The 18608-nt window shown below is 42.5% G+C and overlaps 1 protein-coding gene across 1 annotated transcript in view; it reads left to right on the top strand.

Moving 5' to 3' along the window:
- ESR2 (estrogen receptor 2) overlaps positions 1 to 14346 on the top strand; it is a gene marked incomplete at its 3' end in the record, with an annotated part of 59863 nt that extends 45517 nt beyond the window's left edge. The window contains 2 exon segments of the mRNA XM_081229156.1: positions 12241 to 12421; positions 14160 to 14346. Coding sequence (XP_081085282.1) covers positions 12241 to 12421; positions 14160 to 14346 — 368 coding nt within the window.
- Between the last annotated feature and the right edge of the window lie 4262 nt (positions 14347 to 18608).

The raw sequence follows: 18608 nt of genomic DNA, 5'->3' as shown, positions 1-18608 counted from the left end.
TTCACTCTTTTTTTAGAGTCTTTTCACATATAGGTCATTACAGAGTATTGAGTAGAGTTCCCTGTGCTATACAGTAGGTCCTTATTAGTTATCTGTTTTATATATAGTAGTGTGTATATGTCAATCCCAATCTCTTAATTTATCCCTCCTCCCCTCCTCCCTGGTAACCATAAGTTTGTTTTCTACATCTGTGACTCTATTTCTGTTTTGTAAATAAGTTCATTTGTATCATTTTTTTAGATTCCTCATGTAAGCGATATCATATGATGTTTGTCTTTCTCCATCTGACTTACTTCACTTAGTATGATAATCTCTGGGTCCATCCATGTTGCTGCAAATGGCATTATTTCACTCTTTTTTATGACTGAGTAATATTCCATTGTATATATATACCACATCTTTATCCATTCATCTGTAGATGGACAATTAGGTTGCTTCCATGTCTTGGCTTTTGTAAATAGAGCTGCTATGAACATTGGGGTGCATGTATCTTTTCAAATTATGGTTTTCTCCAGATATATGCCCAGGAGTGGGACTGCTGGATCATATGGTAGTTCTATTTTTAGTTTTTTAAGGAACCTCCATACTGTTCTCCATAATGTTGTACCAATTTACATTCCCACCAACAGTGTGGGAGGGTTTCCTTTTCTCCACACCCTCTCCAATATTTATTGTTTGTAGACTTTTTGATGATGGCCATTCTGACTGGTGTGAGGTGATACCTCATTGTAGTTTTGATTTGCATTTCTCTAATAATTAGTGATGTTGAGCACCTTTTCATGTGCTTTTTGGCCATCTGTATGTCTTCTTTGGAGAAATATCTATTTAGATCTTCTGCCCATTTTTGGATTGGGTTGTTGGTTTTTTTGACATAGAGCTGTATGAGCTGTTTGTATATTTTGGAGATTAATCCCTAGTCAGTTGCTTGCAAATATTTTCTCCCATTCTGAGGGTTGTCTTTTTGTTTTGTTTATGGTTTCCTTTGCTGTGTGGAAGCTTTTAAGTTTAATTAGGTCCATATGTTTATTTTTTGTTTTTATTTTCATTACTCCTAGGGGGTGGATCAAAAAAGATATTGCTGTGATTTATGCCAAAGAGTATTCTGCTTATGTTTTCCTCTAAGAGTTTCATAGTGTTGGCCTTACATTTAGATCTTTGATCCATTTCGAGTTTATTTTTGTGTATGGTGTTAGGGAGTATTCTAATTTCATTTTTTTACATGTAGCTGTCCAGTTTTCCCTGCACCACTTATTGAAGAGGCTGTCTTTTCTCCATTGTATATTCTTGCCTCCTTTGTCATAGATTAGTTGACCACAGGTGCGTGAATTTATTTCTGGGCTTTCTGTCCTGTTCCATAGATCTATATTTCTGTTTTTGTACCAGTACCATACTGTTTTGATTACTGTAGCTTTGTAGTATAGCCTGAAGTCAGGGAGTCTGATTTCCTCCAGCTTCAATTTTCTTTCTCAGGATTGCTTTGTCTATTTGGGGTCTTTTGTGTATCCGTTTAAATTTTAGAATTTTGTTCTAGTTCTGTGAAAAATGACATTGGTAATTTGATAAGGATTGCATTGAATCTATAGATTGCCTTGGGTAGTATAGTCATTTTGACAATATTGATTCCTCTAATACAAGAACATGGTATATCCTTCCATATAGATAGTTACTTTTGTAAAATAAAAAAGTACTAGAAAAAGAAAAGTGCAAAATATAAGCCCTAGTATTTTGTTGTTACATTCAACTGATCTAAACTTACTCTATCAATTACTGTAAAAGTTTCTGAATGCTTAGTCTCAATTTCCTCTTCTCTCTTTGTGAACTGGTAACAGATGGTACTTTGAGTAACCCTGGTATAGAGCATGGAGAGCTGTCCGGGAAATAGCTGGATCAGGAGGGGGGGGTGGGGGGAGGAAGTTAGGTCTTGAAGGAGAGGAGAGGGAGAATGAAGAAGGAATTTGAAGGTCATGTGAGACTCGGAGACCCTGAAGACAACCTTTGGGTACTTCCTGGTTGGATCTCAATTTGGCCTTACTTGCCTGGCAGGACATTTACCCCACACCCAGTACACTCCCTACCCCAGTTCTAGAAAGCAGACATTTGTGAGTAGAAATGGTAAGTTGTTGGACAAATGAAAATTGTAGGGAAAGCCAAGAAGACTCCTAAATGCTTTGGAGCTTCTGGCACCTTCTTGACATTGATTGTTACCATTCACCTTCTATAAAATAATATGAGGGCCCAGCTTACATCAGTGATTAAGTTGATGTGCATATAGGAAATGTCCAGGTGGGACATTTGAAGCTGATTGTGGAAGAAAATCAATGTTTTCTGACCTTCTCTTTGAATCTACCTACAGACGTTACCTCAGATTTTTGCTGTCATTTGTCTTTGTTAAAGGAAAGATTTCCCTGGAAAGTTCATTCCCACCTTGGTACAGGAGGATCATCAAATGCCAGATTATGGGGCTTCTCTTACTTGCAGAAATAATTTAGAACTCTTTTCTGTGTAGCAAAGTGCTCCTTGGAAAGCAGTTTGCTTCTTGTTACACCACTTTGCAGTGTAAAGCCTTATGTTTGGCATGGCTCCTCACAGTCATTTTAGCCTCTGGACGTCATATTGTGTTGTTGGGAAACTAGAAACATCTGTGCAAATGGGAAAGCCTAAGGCTACGGCATTCCTCCTGCAGCATCTGACAGAACTGCCATGTAGAGAGAATTACAGAGGGTGAGGTAGACATGTGATGTAATTACCACTTGGGACAGTAAGTGAGTAGGATTTGTTTACAGTAAATCCAAATTTAAGAAATCTTTTCTTAAGAAATTTTTTTGGCTTGGTAGTCATAATGGCATTCAAAATGAATTTATTCTGTTCAGCATTGCTGTTAGGAAAATGGGGTTCTGTTTCTGTTGGAAAATTTCCACTGCCAGGAGAGGTGAGTCTTTTCCATGCTAGATTTTAAGCATCTCAAGTTACAGGCTTTTTTCTTTTTGATTATTTATAGTATTAACTTGAAAACAAACACAGGGACAGAATCCACTTAGCCACCTTGAATTTAAACAACCCTACAGAATATGTAAAACAGACATTGGACATTAGACAATGGCTCCCAAGAGAATAGACACAAGGTGATCCCTTTGACCAGTTTACTGCCTGGAGCCAGTTTCCAGGTTGCAATACAGGGAGAAGTAACACAGATAGACACCAGTGGTCTCCCTGAAATGAGGGAGCAGAGTTGTGAATTTGGGGAGGCTAGGATTTTCAGGGGAGAGAACTGGAGAGGAATGAGCCGGACAGAGAGGCTTTAGAGACCCGCAGAGGATCCCCTTCAGGTGTTCAGCTGAGCATTAATTTCATGCTTATGATACTAACTGAGGACAGGGAAAGAACCACCAGAAAGGAGCAGGCAGAACAACACTTGGAAGTTCACACAGGGCCAGGAATAGTTCATGTTCTCACCAGCCACAGGGGAAAAACCTTCTACTCTACTGGATGTTGGCTGTAGTACTCAGAAAGGTATTGCCTCAGTAGTGAGGTAACATAAGCCCTAGACTAAAGGCTGCCCTGGTCCTACCAAATGAGACTTAAAAAGCAAGTCTGGGGGCTTCCCTGGTGGCGCAGTGGTTGGGAGTCCGCCTGCCGATGCAGGGGGCACAGGTTTGTGCCCTGGTCCGGGGGGATCCCGCATGCCGCAGAGCGGCTGGGCCCGTGGGCCATGGCCACTGGGCCTGTGCGTCTGGAGCTGTGCTCCACAACGGGAGAGGCTGCAGCGGTGAGAGGCCCGCGTACCGCAAAAAAAAAAAAAAAAACAAACAGAAAAAAAGCAAGTCTGAAGGATCAAACTATTGCCAAGTAACGTAACTGCATCTTAACTGCATAAAGCTCAAGACTATCTAAAGGAATGGAAGAATATCCAGCACTTAACAGGGTAAACCAATCACGTTAGCAAGCATGGAAAGAAGCAGAAAATATGACCTATTATGAGGAAAATGACAATAATTGGAAAAGACACCAGGTGATGTAGATGATAGAATTAGTAGACAAGAGCATTAAAACAATTACTGTAACTGTATTCCATATGTCCAAGGAGTAGAGGAAAGCATGAACAGGTTAAGGAGAGACATGGAAAATATGAAACACACACAAATTAAATTTCTAAATATGAAATTTAAAAAAATGAACAGAGTATTAAGCTGGAGTGGCTACATTAATATCAGAAAAAATAAATTTTAGAGCAAAGAATATTTCTAGGAATAAAGAAGGTAATTTCATAATGATAAATGAGTCAATTTGTTAAGAAGACATAACAATCCTAAACATTTATGCACCAAATAAGAGAACCTCAAACCTTATGAAGTAAAATCTGATAAAACTGCAGGGAGAAATGGACAAACCCCTTATTATAGTGGGATATTTTAATACCCCCTCTCAATAATTGATAGAATAAGTAGACAGAAAATCAGTAAATATAGAGAAGACTTGAATAACACTGCCAGCCAACTTTACCTAATTGGCATTTTAAAAACCCTCAACCCCAAAACAGCAGAAGACACATTCTTTTCAAGTATTCATTGAATATTTACCAGGATAGACCATATCCTGGACCATGAAACAAGTCTGAATACATTTAAAAGAATTTAATTCATACAAAGTATTTTCTTTGACACAATGGAACTAAATTAGAAACCAATATTAGAAAGATCTTGGAGAATTTCCAAACATTTGGAAACCAAGTAACATATATCTAAATAATCCATGGATCACAGAAAAATAATCAAAATTAAAATTAGAAAGCATTTTGAACTAACTGAAAATGAAAGTAGAACACAGCAAAATGTTGGGGTTGCAGCTAAAGCAGTAGCTTGAGTGAGGGCTTCCCTGGTGGTGCAGTGGTTGGGAATCCACCCGCCAGTGCAGGGGACTCAGGTTCAAGCCCTGGGCCGGGAGGATCCCACATACCGCGGAGCAGCTAAGCCCGTGCACCACAACTACTGAGCCTGCGCTCTAGAGCCGGTGAGCCACAACTACTGTAGCCCGTGTGCCTAGAGCCTGTGCTCCGCGACAAGAGAGGCCACTGCAATGAGAAGCCCGTGCACCACAACAAAGAGTGGCCCCAGCTCGCCACAACTAGAGAAAGCCCATGCACAGCAACGAAGACCCAACACAGCCAAAGATAAATAAATTAATTTTAAAAAATAGTTTGAGGGAAATTTATAGCATTCAAGGCCCATATTCCAATAAAAGGAATAGCTCAAGATTTTTCTTGAGGTAGGCTTGTATTGCTACAAACTTCCCTCTTAGAACTGCTTTTGCTGCATCCCATAGATTTCAGATCATGTGTTTCCATTTTCATTTGTCTCCAAGTATATATTTATTTTCTCTTTGATTTCTTCAGTGACCCATTGATTTTTTTCGTAGTTTGCTATGTGTTTGTGTTTTTTGCAGTTTTTCACACTGTTGTAGTCAGAAAAGATGCTTGATGTGATTATAACCTTCTTAAATTTATTAAGACTTGTTTTGTAGCTTAGCATGTGATCTATACTGGAGAATGTTCCATGTGCACTTTAAAAGTATGTGTATTCTGGTGTACATGTACACCAATGTTCACTGCAGCATTATTTACAGTAGCCAAGATATGGAAGCAACCTAAGTGTCTGTCAATAGATGAGTGGATAAAGAAGATGTGGGGTGTGTGTGTGTGTATGTGTATGCACACATACAATGGAATATTACTCAGCTCTTAAAAAAAGTGAAATCCTGCCATTTACAACAACATGGAAGGATCTAAAGGGTATTATGCGAAGTGAAGTAAGTCAGAGAAAGGCATATACTGTATGATCTCACTTATTTGTGGAATTAAAAAAACAAAACAGACAAAACAAAAATAGACTAATGAATACAGAGAACAAACTACAGAGAACAAACAGGTGGTTGCTGGAGGGGAGAGAAAGTGCATGAAGTAACTGAAGGGAATTAAGAGATACAAACTCCAGTTATAAAATAACATTTAAGGAATAAGTAATGCCAAGCTTACACGTATTATTGCAGAAAACTGAGGAGCTGGCAATACTTTCCAACTCATTACTCTGATAGGAAACCCAGACCAACATATTGGGAGAAAAGAAGACAGCAGACCAGTATCTCTCATGCATACAGACGCAAAAATTCTCAAATTTTTTAGAAATAGAATCCAATAATATATTGTGAACAAGTGTGATTTTCCCAGGAATACAAGTTCTTTAACTTTTGAAAATCGATCAACAGGGAATTCCTTGGTGGGCCAGTGGTAAAGAATCCACCTTCCAATACAGCGGACGCGGGTTCAATCCCTGGTCGGCGAACTAAGATCCCACATGCCACAGGGCAACTAAGCCCAAGCGCTACAACTACTGGGCTTGCACACCTCAACTAGCCCGTGTGCCACAAACTACAGAGCCCCTGTGCTCTGGAGCCCATGTGCCACAACTAGAGAGAAGCCTGTGTGCCACAACGAAAGATCCCACGTGCTGCAACTAAGACCTGATGCAGTCAATAAATAAATAAATAAATAAGAAAAAAAAACCTGTCATATTCATTAAAAAAAAGAAAATCAACATAATTTACCATATTAACAGAATAATAATGAAAAACCATATGATTATTCCAATATGTGCAGAAAAAGCATTTGACAAAATCTAATGCCCATTCCTTCTAAAAACTCTCAACAATCTAGTAACGGAAGGAAACTTCCTTTACCTAATCAGGGGCATTAATGAATAATCTACAGCTAATGGTATACTTGCTTGTTATCAGGAATAAGGCAAGTATGTCCGCTCTCATGAATTTTATTCAATGTTTTACTGGAAGTTTTAGTGTCATAAGTCAAGAAAAGAGAATAAAAGACATCCATCCAGATTATAAAGGTAGAAGTAAAACACTTTATTTGAAAAATGTGATAATCTGTGTAGAAAACTCAAAGAGTCTACAAAAAAGTGAGTTTACCCAGATTGTGGGATATAACGGAAATATATAAAAAATAATTTTATTTCTATATGGTAGGAATGAACAATTGGTAATTCAAATAAAAAATCAATACTATTTACAATAGCATCAAAAATTGTGAAACCTTGGGTTAAATTTGACAAAACATGTGAGACCGCACACTGAAAACTGCAAAACATTGCTGACAGAAATAAGAAATCCTAAATAAATGGAGAGAGATGTTAATGGGTTAGAAGATTCAGTATGTTAAGAAGTCAATCTTCCCCACAGATAGTCTGTAAATTCAACTTGATCCTAATAAAAATCTTAGCAGCAATGAACTAGATACAATGCTTTTGGTCCAGAATAGGGATATACACTCTTACAGTTAATGAGGGGTCTGATCCTTACCAGGCTTAGAAGAGCATGTTCCTCTCTGTTGGGGAGAGATGGGGTGAGGGCAGCACCATCCAAACTTCCCTCTCAGCAAATCCTCTTCCACGGTGTATAGGTAAGATGTGAGGGTGCCTGGTATTACTGTATTATATATACTCAGTCTTTGATATGGCTCCTGAGACTCAGACACAACAGAAAATCTTGCATTTAACACAACCTATTACAATATTTGTTAAAGTGTTTTAGAAACTCCAGGGTGTTATGTGAGTGTTATACTTAATGTAGCAGCGTATCCAAATTAAGAGTCCTGGGACCAGCCATCTTGTCACCCAGAAACCTGGAGACTAGGGAAGTCCTCCCTTGGATAGAATTAGAGGCTACTGAATCTAGGAAACGGAGTGGAATCAATCTGCAAATAATTAGTCTTTTAAAATATTTAAAATTAGGAATAAGATCTATGTATCTAAACAATTTTAGGGCTTTGCAAACTTTTGTGACTTTTCATTACAAAGTTTTCATATGGATGAAACTTTTCATTAAATGAAAGAAATAGTTAGAACCAGATAATCCTACTTTACTTGAAGAAAATTATTAAGAGATCAACTCAAGCCCTGGTTCACTCTGAGTTTTAGGGAAGGGTTCCCATGATGTGGGTGGGCGGAGAAGGCCAAGATACAAAAGGACACACAGAAGGATGCTGAAGAGGCCAGATGGGTGCTTTTCTGTTGATGGACAACATGGGGGCCAAGCATTGTACGCACCAGCCTCCTGGGTCCATGTTACCAACACCTCTCCAACATCAGTCTGTTATGGTGCTGGGTTAGGAGGTGGTGATAAAGGGGATGGTCATAGCTAGAGGTTCTTTCCTCAGAGCAAACAGGCAAACAAAACCCCACATACACCTCCCAAAAGCCAGACCATTTTTCCTTTGGTTAGTATTCTGGAATTTTTATTAAACACTTTATCTCTTCTGATTTATTTGCTTTCAGTTGTGGTGAGCTTATATCTTCATCCTTTGAACCCTTAGGACGTGGCAGATGTTGGGGGGTTGCCCATCTCTCCCCATGTGCTGCTCAGAAAGTCATCAGGTGGGCTGGTGAAAGGAGCACGCAGCTGTTCCCAGGCGATAAAGAGGAAAGGAAATTGTGTCCTTGATTTTATTTTACTTTCTTTGGTATGTGTGTGGTGGTGTGCCAAGATCTTGACTTTTTTACTGTATTTCTTTAGTTTTAGGCAAAGTCATTTAATTTGGTTCTAAAATGAAATCTGATGTTCTTAGCTCTTGGGAGCTGGAAGGAGTTAATCCTTACCGTTTCCTGTGTGTCTGGGCAGTGAGCATCCTGGGGGCTTTGTGTCTTGTCTCTTGACCCTCCTGGGGACTGCCCCTTAGCGATTACCCTGTACCTACGTGTCTGATGAGCAAGAGGGTACGTGAATGGGCAAAGTGCAGGCACAGCACTGCTGACTGAAAAGAGAGGCAGGCAGCGGAATGGGTATCCTACAGCCCAGTTCCTTCCCAGGATGATTTTATATAGGTTAATCTTTTTGTACGTAAAATCTTTCCCCATATGTAAAATTGATACTGCACATGCCTTTACAGAACTGCAGTGTCCCCTATCCCCAAACCCCTCATCAGTGATGGACCCTGAGCCCTGTATGGAGCTGTGCTGACCCCACAGCCTGTAGAAGATCCAGGGCTCACCCTTGGCAGTGACTGCTCGTTTATGAAGAAGGTGACCCAATAGCCAACACAGGTTATCTGAGGGGAGCCTTGGTCAGACATAAGGAGGTACTGAGGAGCTTTTATGTTACTGCAATTTGGGTTCTGAAGATTCACTTTATTACTTTTAAAAATTACAGCTTTATTGTGATATTCATATGCCACTCAATTCACCCATTTAAAGTGTACAATTCAGTGGTTTTTAGTATATCCGTAGACTTGTGCAGCCATCATCAAAACCAACTTTAGAACGTTTTTCACCACCCTAAAAGAAATCCTGTACTCCCCAATCTAGCTGTCACTCTCCAATCTCCGTCCCACCTATAGTCCTGGGCAACCACTAATCTACTTTCTGTCTGTATAGATTTGCCCATTTCGGACAGTTCATATAAATGGAATCATAAAAATGTAGACCTTTGTGGCTGGCTTCTTTCACTTAGCATGATGTTTCTTCCAAGTTGTAGCATGTGTCAGTACTTTTTTCCTTTTTTTTTTTGACATTCTGCTTTTTATTTTTTTATTTTTTATTTTTATTGGGGTATAGGTGTTTTACAATGTTGTGTTAGTTTCTGCTGTAGAGCGAAGTGGAGTTCCCTGTGCTATGTAGCAGGTTCTCATTAGTTATCTATTTTATACATATTAGTGTATATATGTCAATCCCAATCTCCCAGTTCATCCCACCCCACCACCCCTTTCCCTCCTTGGTGTCCATATGTTTGTTCTCTACATCTGTGTCTCTATTTCTGTCTTGCTTCATTCCTTTTTATGGCTCAGTAATCTTCCATTGTATGGATATACATTTTGTTTATCCATTCATCCGCTGGTGGACATTTAGGTTGTTTCCAGTTTGGGGCTATTATGAGTAATATTGCTGTGAACATTTGTATACTAGCCAAATATTTTTATATTTTCACTTTTTGTCACCTTAGACTGACATATGTACAGGTGCATAATTTTGACTCCTTTTAGAATCCAAAAATGTAAGATTTCTTTATGGCAGTAGAAATACATGGAACACATTTCATGTAGCAGAATAGACTAAAGGGTAGTTAAAGAAAGTACTTGTTAATGCAGCCAGGGTCAATCTTAAGGGAAAATAAGCTTAAAATAATTTTCTCTAAGCTTTCATTTGATTAATAATTTTCTGTGTATGTACCTAAAATATGCATCAACATGCATTTTTATCATTTCAATTATAACGGTGTGATTGGCTAAATGTAAATTCAGTCTAATTCTTCCATTTATGAGTGCTTACTCCATGTCAGTCATTGTAATAGGTGGTGGGTATATAATGGCAAACAAATAGACAGGGTCTGTGCCTACACAGTACTTATGTCCAGTCTCACTGAGGGTCAGAGCGTGTGTATGAGGACATCCAGCGTGTAGGACAACGTGCTACCCTCAGCTGGGGAAGCACAGGGCACCTTTGGAGCTTCAGAGGAGGGCCCAAACCAGAGGGAAGTCAGGGAAGCTTCCACAAGGAAGTTCATAACCAGGCTGGAATCTAAAGGAGGAATGGATGTAGGTAAGCAAGAGGAGGGGATGTGGAGAAGAGGAGGAGATGGGTGGAGGAGGGGAGGGAAGGAAGAGCATTCCTCAGCAGAAAGCTCAGTATGCTCAGGGCATCACCTGTTAAAGGAATTGAAAGTAGTGTTCAAGGTGAGGTGTGGGGGAACTGAGGATGCAAAGAGCAGAGGCCTGGTACGTTGACAACCGCACCAAGTGGTTTGGACTCTACCCCAAGAGCTGGGAATTCACTGAAGGGCACCACATGATCTGCATTTTTCATTTTGGACACTCAAGGGCATGTTGAGTGGAAGGTGGGGGCAGTGAGAGGGCAGGTCATTTGCCATGGGGGTCAGTGGGAGGCTTGACCCCAGCATGCCAGGGAGCCTGGAAGAGTCACTGTGAGGAACAGGTGAGCAGATGGGTTAGAGCAGCAGCTTCTGGGCCAAAGATGAATATTTGAAATCTGCATCATCAGACATCATGGAGGGACATGACCCTAGGGATGTGGCAAAGCGCTGCACTGGCATGGTTGTGGTTCATTGTGTCCCTTGCCTTAACTGAACTGAGTTGAACTGAGTTGCATTAATTGAACTGGAAATGCCAATAAAAGTAGAGAACAAAAACTGCCCAAACCAATTCTGTGGATGATAGAGCGCCAGCCATCCTTCGTTCTCATTACAGTCAAAAGTCGGCAGCTCCCCCGTTGACTTCACGTATTTGCTATTTATTCTTTGAAATCGAAAGCCTGGAAGAGAAGCTAATTAATTCCCTGCTGCCAGGAATCAAGGAGTCAGGGTTGGTGGGCGAGGGGGTAGTAGGGCAAGATTTACCCGAGCGGTTGTTTTGCAGCCTTTGGGAGGCCAAGTACCTCAGTCCCGAGAGTCACAGGGGAAGTAAACACCGGGCCAGGCAGGAAGGGGGAAGCGACCTACCTCGTGGGGAGGTAGACATGTGCCTGTAGGCTTTGCTCAGTGAGGAGCTGAGGCTGGAGGAGCTGCGTGACTGGTCAGGGGTCAGAGAGCGAGACATGGAGGATATAGAGTAGGTCTGTCTGACTCCAAATCGGTGGTCTTCCTGCTCCAGCAAGGCATCACCTGAAGTGAGATGCTGAGGGCCTGGACAGAGGTGGCAGTGGCCCTGCCGTGGCCGTCTGCACGTGGCACACAGGGGTTGGGGGAGGCGGCATAGCGGTGGTGATTAGTTTATGTTTATTAAACTCCCCGTAGATGAGGGGCCCTCTTAGGGACTAGGAGTTGAGTTAATCTCACTTTCTGACCATCTCCATGTGGGTATTTGTTGCTGCAGCTGAGATACACCATGTCATGGTTTGAGGCAACTAGATACATTTCCTGCTTGGCAAGGCCACACTTTTGGGCCAGGGGGCCCTCTGAGAGGCCGTTGAGTCTGCCTGCGTTCATCCGGCATTCAGCTGGAAGGCTTTCCCTTCCAGCTCAGTGACAGGGCTGGCTCTTGGGGGACAAGGGCACCGTGCACAGGTGAAGCCATGCTTTTAAGGTTTCACCAGACATGCAGATGTCAGAGCAACCCAGATCGCTTTGGCCTCCCTCCTGGAGAACCTATGCATGCCTAATGGCTGAGCACACGACTTCCGTTTTCTCCTCTCAGGGCAGTGACTCACGGTTTTTTTATGCTTTGTCCAGGTGTGTACCCTTCAGCTGAAGCACCCCAGGATGCTGACAGCAGCCGGAAACTGGCTCATCTACTGAACTCTGTGACGGATGCTCTGGTCTGGGTGATCGCCAAGAGCGGCATCCCCTCCCAGCAGCAGTCCGTCCGCCTGGCTAACCTGCTGATGCTCCTTTCTCACGTCAGGCATGCCAGGTACAGTCCCTGCGGGGGCCGCTCCATGGGGTGCGTGGTGGGAGGGGGCTGTGCACATGCCCAGAGGAGGGTGAAGAGCTTTGGAAAAAGGGTTTTGCAACTTTGAGATGGATAAGGCAGAATTGCCACCTTTAAGGGAAAAGAACCCCTGAAAGGGGAATGGGGTGCATCATCAGTGCACACACCTGTAACCAAAGACTGGCCACAGCGAGCACTGAATGTGGCATGGTCCTCATAGGAGCTTTTTATGGTGTCCTGTGTGGCTTATCTGTTTTTCAGTTGCTGGGGCTTTTAGCTTGTTTATGGAGCTCTGAAAGGGGCAGTTAGTTCCTCTCCTACAGTGAACTGCCACCTCTTTCTGCACTAGCCAGGGCTGGGGTCCTGAGGTCTTTTCCTGAAGAGGTTAAACCCAGCTCCTCTAGATCAGCTCTGAGGCTGGTGATTTGGGGAGGTACACAAAGGCTTCCCCGAGAGCTGTTCTTTTCTTACGAGAGCATCAGGATGTTAAGAGCGAGACCTAAGAGAACTAGCGAGCCCAGTAGGTTTGGGAAGGCAGGGCGTGGGTATTCAGGAAATGGACGTTGTGTGCGCTCGTGGAGGGGGATGGTGTGTGATGATGGTTTCATGCTGGTACCATGCGGCTCAGTGCTTGCTGTCACCTGGGAGGAGGGTAGCCCTGCCATGGGGCTGGACGAGGGGACATGAGGATGGAAGGTAGGTACTCCCTCGAGGAGGAGGGAAGCCTAGGGGTGGTGAGAAAGGACAACAGACCCCTCGAGAATTTTACCAAGGGGGAGGAAATGGAAATGACCTCTGCCTCTGTTTCCTCTTTAATGATTACTCAGCACATGACCATTTGCAGAGCAGAAGCAGTCCATCCTCATTAATCACAGATTCCCTGTTTATGAATTTGCCTGCTTGCTAAAATTTATTTGTAACCCCCACATCAATACTCATGGCACTTTTGAGGTCACTCGAGGCCACGTGCAGCGTGGCAAAAAATGTGAGTTACCCACACTTACGTCACCAGCAGGGGTCACACGAAGTGCTGCTCTGCCTTCTCGTTTCTGCTCTCATACTGCAAACAAGGGTCCAATACGTGGTCTATTTAGTGCCTTGTTTTGCCATTTTTGTGCTTTGTTGGGGATTTCACTGTCTAAAAATGACCCCAAGCATAGTGCTGAAGTGATCTCTAGTGTTCCTAAGTGCAAGAAATCTGTGATGTCCCTACAGAAAAAATATACGTGTTAGATACACTTTGTTCAGGCATGAATTTTAGTGCTATAGGCCGAGTTAAATGTTAGTGAATGGACTCTATGTGTTAAATAAAGTGTCTATATAACAATAACTCAGAAGAAACAAGGTTATGTATTAATGGGCTAATGAAAATGTTGGGACCAGGACCTCTCAGAACCTAACCCTGTATTTCTCCCAGTAGCAATGGTTCAGTGTTTGTGAAGACTGTGTAGACATAACTATGGTGAACAGCAGGACCCCATCGCACTATGTGCCGGTGCTATCAGGCCATTGTGGGTGGGTGGTGGGACACCAAGGTCCATAGGACATTGTACTTGTCCTTACGTGTAGATCATTGGAGGAGACAGATGCAAGAACCATAGCTAGCAAAGGGCTGGAAGAAGCGCGGGGGTGGGGGTGGAGGACCGGCTCTGTCGGGGAAGATGTCAGACTTCCCTTGGCTGCTTCAGGAAGGAATCTCAGCACCTTTTTGTCCCCCTAGTAACAAGGGCATGGAACACCTGCTCAACATGAAGTGCAAAAATGTGGTCCCCGTCTACGACCTGCTGCTGGAGATGCTGAATGCCCACACACTTCGCGGCAGCAAGTCCTCAGTCACAGGGTCCGAGTGCAGCCTGGTGGAGGAAAGTGAGAGCAAAGAGGGCTCCCAGAACCCCCAGGCTCAGTGATGGCCAAGCCCTGAGGTGTGGTCAGGCTGCAGAGGAGGTCAGAGGCTGAAGCGTGAACTCCAGCACAAACCGTGAGCCCCATCAGGAGGGGGCGGGCTTCATCGGCTTTCTGCTGTGTGACCCCTCATATGGCCCCTCAATACCATCCTTCCCCGACCTCCCTACTTCCCAGGAGTCAGGGTGAGAAAGCCAGTGCTCCTTGTCACCAGGGGGCACGTTTGAGTGCAGAGTTTACGTCTTGCTTGGCCTCATTGGATCTCGTCGTGGTCCCTCTCACTTCCCATTTCCCTCCCACCTTTTGGAAAACATCTTCTTACAGCTTTTGGAATGACTGGTGGAAATCTGACTTGGAAGCGTTGTCAAGTAGAAAGGGGAGAGAATGTGGCACATGCACAGGAAGGGGACTAAGGCTTATTGTGTCACTAAACCTGCCTGCAGAATTAGCCCTTTGTATGCTGCCTTCTGGACCACTTGATCGTAGGATTGAAAACCACGACGGCAGTCAACTAACTGGTTCCATGCACCTACCTCACAGGCCTGTGAGGACAGATGTCACATATTGCTGTGACTCTATCCAAGGCCAGAGGGAATGTGACCTGGGGAACCAGTGGTCAAGCTCAGATGTGAGCCACGTTCATCCCCCAAGACCTTGCTGCCGCCTTCATGCAGGTCCACCCCTCTTGGTTTGCATTCAGAAAGCCTACAAATTACTTGGTGTGTGTCTGTGTGTGTGTGTGTGATCACCTTCATGGAGGAGTGTGGAGATTTAAATACCCCTACCCCTGGAATTGCCCTTTGTTAAAACTCTCTTGTCCCAAGGGGCCCAGTGTGTGTGCTAGAGAAAGGACCAGTGTTTGCAGGAATGGGGTTTCTCCTGTGGGTGTGGGTCACAGCCACAGTGCTCCCCTGGGGCAGCCACAAGTGCCACATCAGCCACCCAGGGGAGACAGGGACACTTCAGGCTGTGTGTGTGAGGCATGGTATTGCACGTAAGGATGAACAGCTACACACACATCAGTGTGTCAGGTTCAGGGCCAAACCGTATAGACGGGGTGAGCTACCACTTGAATAAGATTGTGAACTCTATTTAAAAAAGAGAAATATTTAGGGTAAGTATTTATAGCAAGAAAATTCTTTTATACCCTAGGGCTCTTCTAGAATATTTTCTTATCAGAACATTTATATGGTGGGCTGGGTGAAATAAAAAGTTAGTAAAATATTAGTTCTTATTCCAAGTGGAACATAAATAGGACACGGTGACAAAGCTCCTTTGAAATTACAATTTTAACTCAATTTTTAAAAACTGAAATTTTCATACAAATTTTCAGGAACATAGTGAATGCATAAAACGAGTTACATCTATACTTTGGAAGAGAGTAGTTAAATAATCGTGTGATTTTTGCAATGTTTTTAAAAATTACCTTGTGATAGGAGATTAAACACACTTTCTTTTTGAAAATAGTAAATACAGAAATGTGCTATAGCCACAGTAAACCAAAGTCATTAGGAAGATTACATTCAATAAGGTTGGTTTCTGCCAGTGTGATCTTGAATAATTCTTAATTTTGATATCAATGCAGTTTTACTAAAAAAGTTGAGCAAAGCTGTATCAGAAACTCTTGGCCATGTACCTAGAGAACACACCATTGTCTGTATTCTGGGGTGATTTGAAATTATTCTTAGTGATTCGTTGCAGCCTCAGCAAGATTGAGTACAGCAAATATATTTGATTTTGTAGGAACGAGGGAACCAGTGTTTTTCAGCAGGTCACTTTTCTTTCTTTCCAGCCAGTTTAGGAGCCCCCATGACAAACAAGGGGATGGAAGCTAGAGAGTGGGAAGCGGGAGGCAAAGGAAGGCAGCCGTGAACAGTTGTTTGCCAATGAAATTCTCTTAATTGTATTTCTAAAAGAGACTACCAGGTTGAAAAAGCAAAAATTTAAAAAAAAAAAAAAATGAGGTCTAAGCTGCAACCCCATTACTATGTAGTGAAGTTTTGCAGGTTGGATTTTGATGCCAAGGTAGGCAACCGATTTGTCTCAGGTGTCCTAGCACCTGTCTGTGCCGCACCCTGTGTGTCATCTGCACGGTGCACGCTCTTATGAAAACTCCTCCAGTGCCCACTGCCCATTTTCCACAGACACTCCTGCATGCTTCTTGGGGCTGCTTGTTTCACTGCATTTGGATTTAGCCCATGAGGAGCATGTAACACTTTTGGTCATTTCTTCTTGGCTGTGGTCTCACCTAGGTGTGCTGAGGAAACTGGTCAGTAAGTCCAACCTGAGAGGCCGCCCTGGTGCAAGGCTGTCTCTTAGACTGGGGTCTGGGCCAAGTAGGCAGCTGAGATAATAAGGTCTATAGTTTAAAGGTGTTCTTTGTTTTGAGTATTCTAGGGCCCTTTTCCCCTTTCAGAGGAAGTGTGTGAATCTGTTCCCAGCTGCTCCAAATGTGTCCTCTAAGGATGACAAAGTGCAAAGTCAGGCTGCTGTTTTTCTGGGTTTTGAGTAGACCCTCCATGTCCATTTTAAAGATTAGCCATTTCTCTTTAATAGTGCTTTCTTAAAAAACAAAACAAAACATAGTGCTTTCTTTTAAACGTCTTCTTTTGGGGGAGGGTATCTACCCACCCAGATGGTCCATGGGCAACTTAAATTTCTCCCATAGCTAAGCACAGTGTTTTCAAGTTCAGTTTTTAAAAGGAATTAACTAGAGAGGATAGGACCTGACAACTGTAAACAAGAATTAAATTGAGTATTGGAAAAAAAATAACCCACCCAACTACACTTTATGTATTGTGGAAAAAGGATGCTCAGCTTTGCCTTAGACTCGTATGGTGAGATTCCTTTCCTACATTTTGGTTTGTAAGTGATCATTTAATAGGACAAACTTAGTTGTGGGAGATGAGTGAGATTTGAGCTAAATTCCAAAAACATGAGTGTCTAATATGGGAATCATATAGACAAATTTTAATGATAATTAACATGGAATATTCTTAATACAGAAACCACTAGTGCAGTGTTCACGCAGGTTCCTGGGAGAGCTGGCAGCTGCTGAAAAGGACCCACATGGGCCACCCCAGGAGAGCCGCACAGTGAGTTGTCCACATTCCAACTGCATCTCCCTACGTCCCCACCACATCCTCTCCTTGTGGCCTCAGGCCTGTCACATGCTCAGTGTCCACCAGGACTAACTACAAAGGATTCAACCCTAAAATAATTTTTGAAGAGATTTATCTTCAAAAATTGTGGTGGGAGCAGCAGATTAAGTTGTCAGCTCAAGAACATTTCTGGAGGGTCTTAACTATTAAAAACAAAACAATGCAAAATCAACAAAAGCTCTTCAGTGAGACAGTCTTTATCTGGATTACTTCCTCTGCTAACTCAGCTGGAAGACTAATTATTTTCAGCTTCACTTAAAAAAATATCAGTTCCCAATTCTTGGCAGAGCTACGTTATATATTCATATCTATAAGCTATGTTGAAGCACTTCTAGAATGTTCTAGCATGTGAAAACCGAGTTTGGTTGTTATTTAAATCTGCTAAGAAACTTGCATATATTGACACCTTTTCAAATTCAAAGGTGAACCTTCAGTTTCTAGTCTATTTTGAAATGAAACATTTTTATTTAAGATTTGACACATTTCTTTAAACTGCTAAAAAGTCTTAAAAAGACATAATAAAGGTTATATGAAGGAAATGATAAAAATATTGTTTAGTACCCGAAAATAGTATTTGTGGAACATTGTGTGCCAGGCACAGTGCTCAGTGCCTCATACATTCATATTTAATCCTCATACTAACTGCTGTTATCCCAGTTTTCTGGCTCTGGAACCTAGAGTCTAAGCAAACTTGCTCAAGGTCACACAAGGGAGTAAGTGACAGAGCTGAAAGTAATCATGCGGTTTAAAAAAACTAAAGAATACTTCTAGACTGCAGAATCCATTCGTCAAATGCAATCTGACATGCGTGGCTACTCTGGTTTAAATGGCTCCGTTTCCAGAACACCCTGTAGAAGAGAGTTCAGTCCCATCTTTTGTACACGTGTAAATTAAAGCCCGGAGGGGTAAATGGACCTGCTGAAGGTCGTAAAACTACTTAACGGCAAAACTGGGACCAGAATTGAGGTCTTCTGCCTGCCTGGCCAGCACTGCTCCTGCTACAGACTTGCTTCCGTAGGAGTCTGCTGCTTGAGCTGAGTCTCGGTGCTTAGAGGAGAGACGGTTACATTATGGTTGCATTCTACTCTACCCTCTGCCTCCTCAGC

Source organism: Mesoplodon bidens (genome assembly GCF_964165515.1).
Source record: "Mesoplodon bidens genome assembly, chromosome: 3".
In the NCBI taxonomy this organism is placed as follows: Eukaryota; Metazoa; Chordata; class Mammalia; order Artiodactyla; family Ziphiidae; genus Mesoplodon; species Mesoplodon bidens.
Note: the sequence above shows the minus strand (reverse complement) of the source record. Positions and strands in the feature narration are given on the sequence as shown.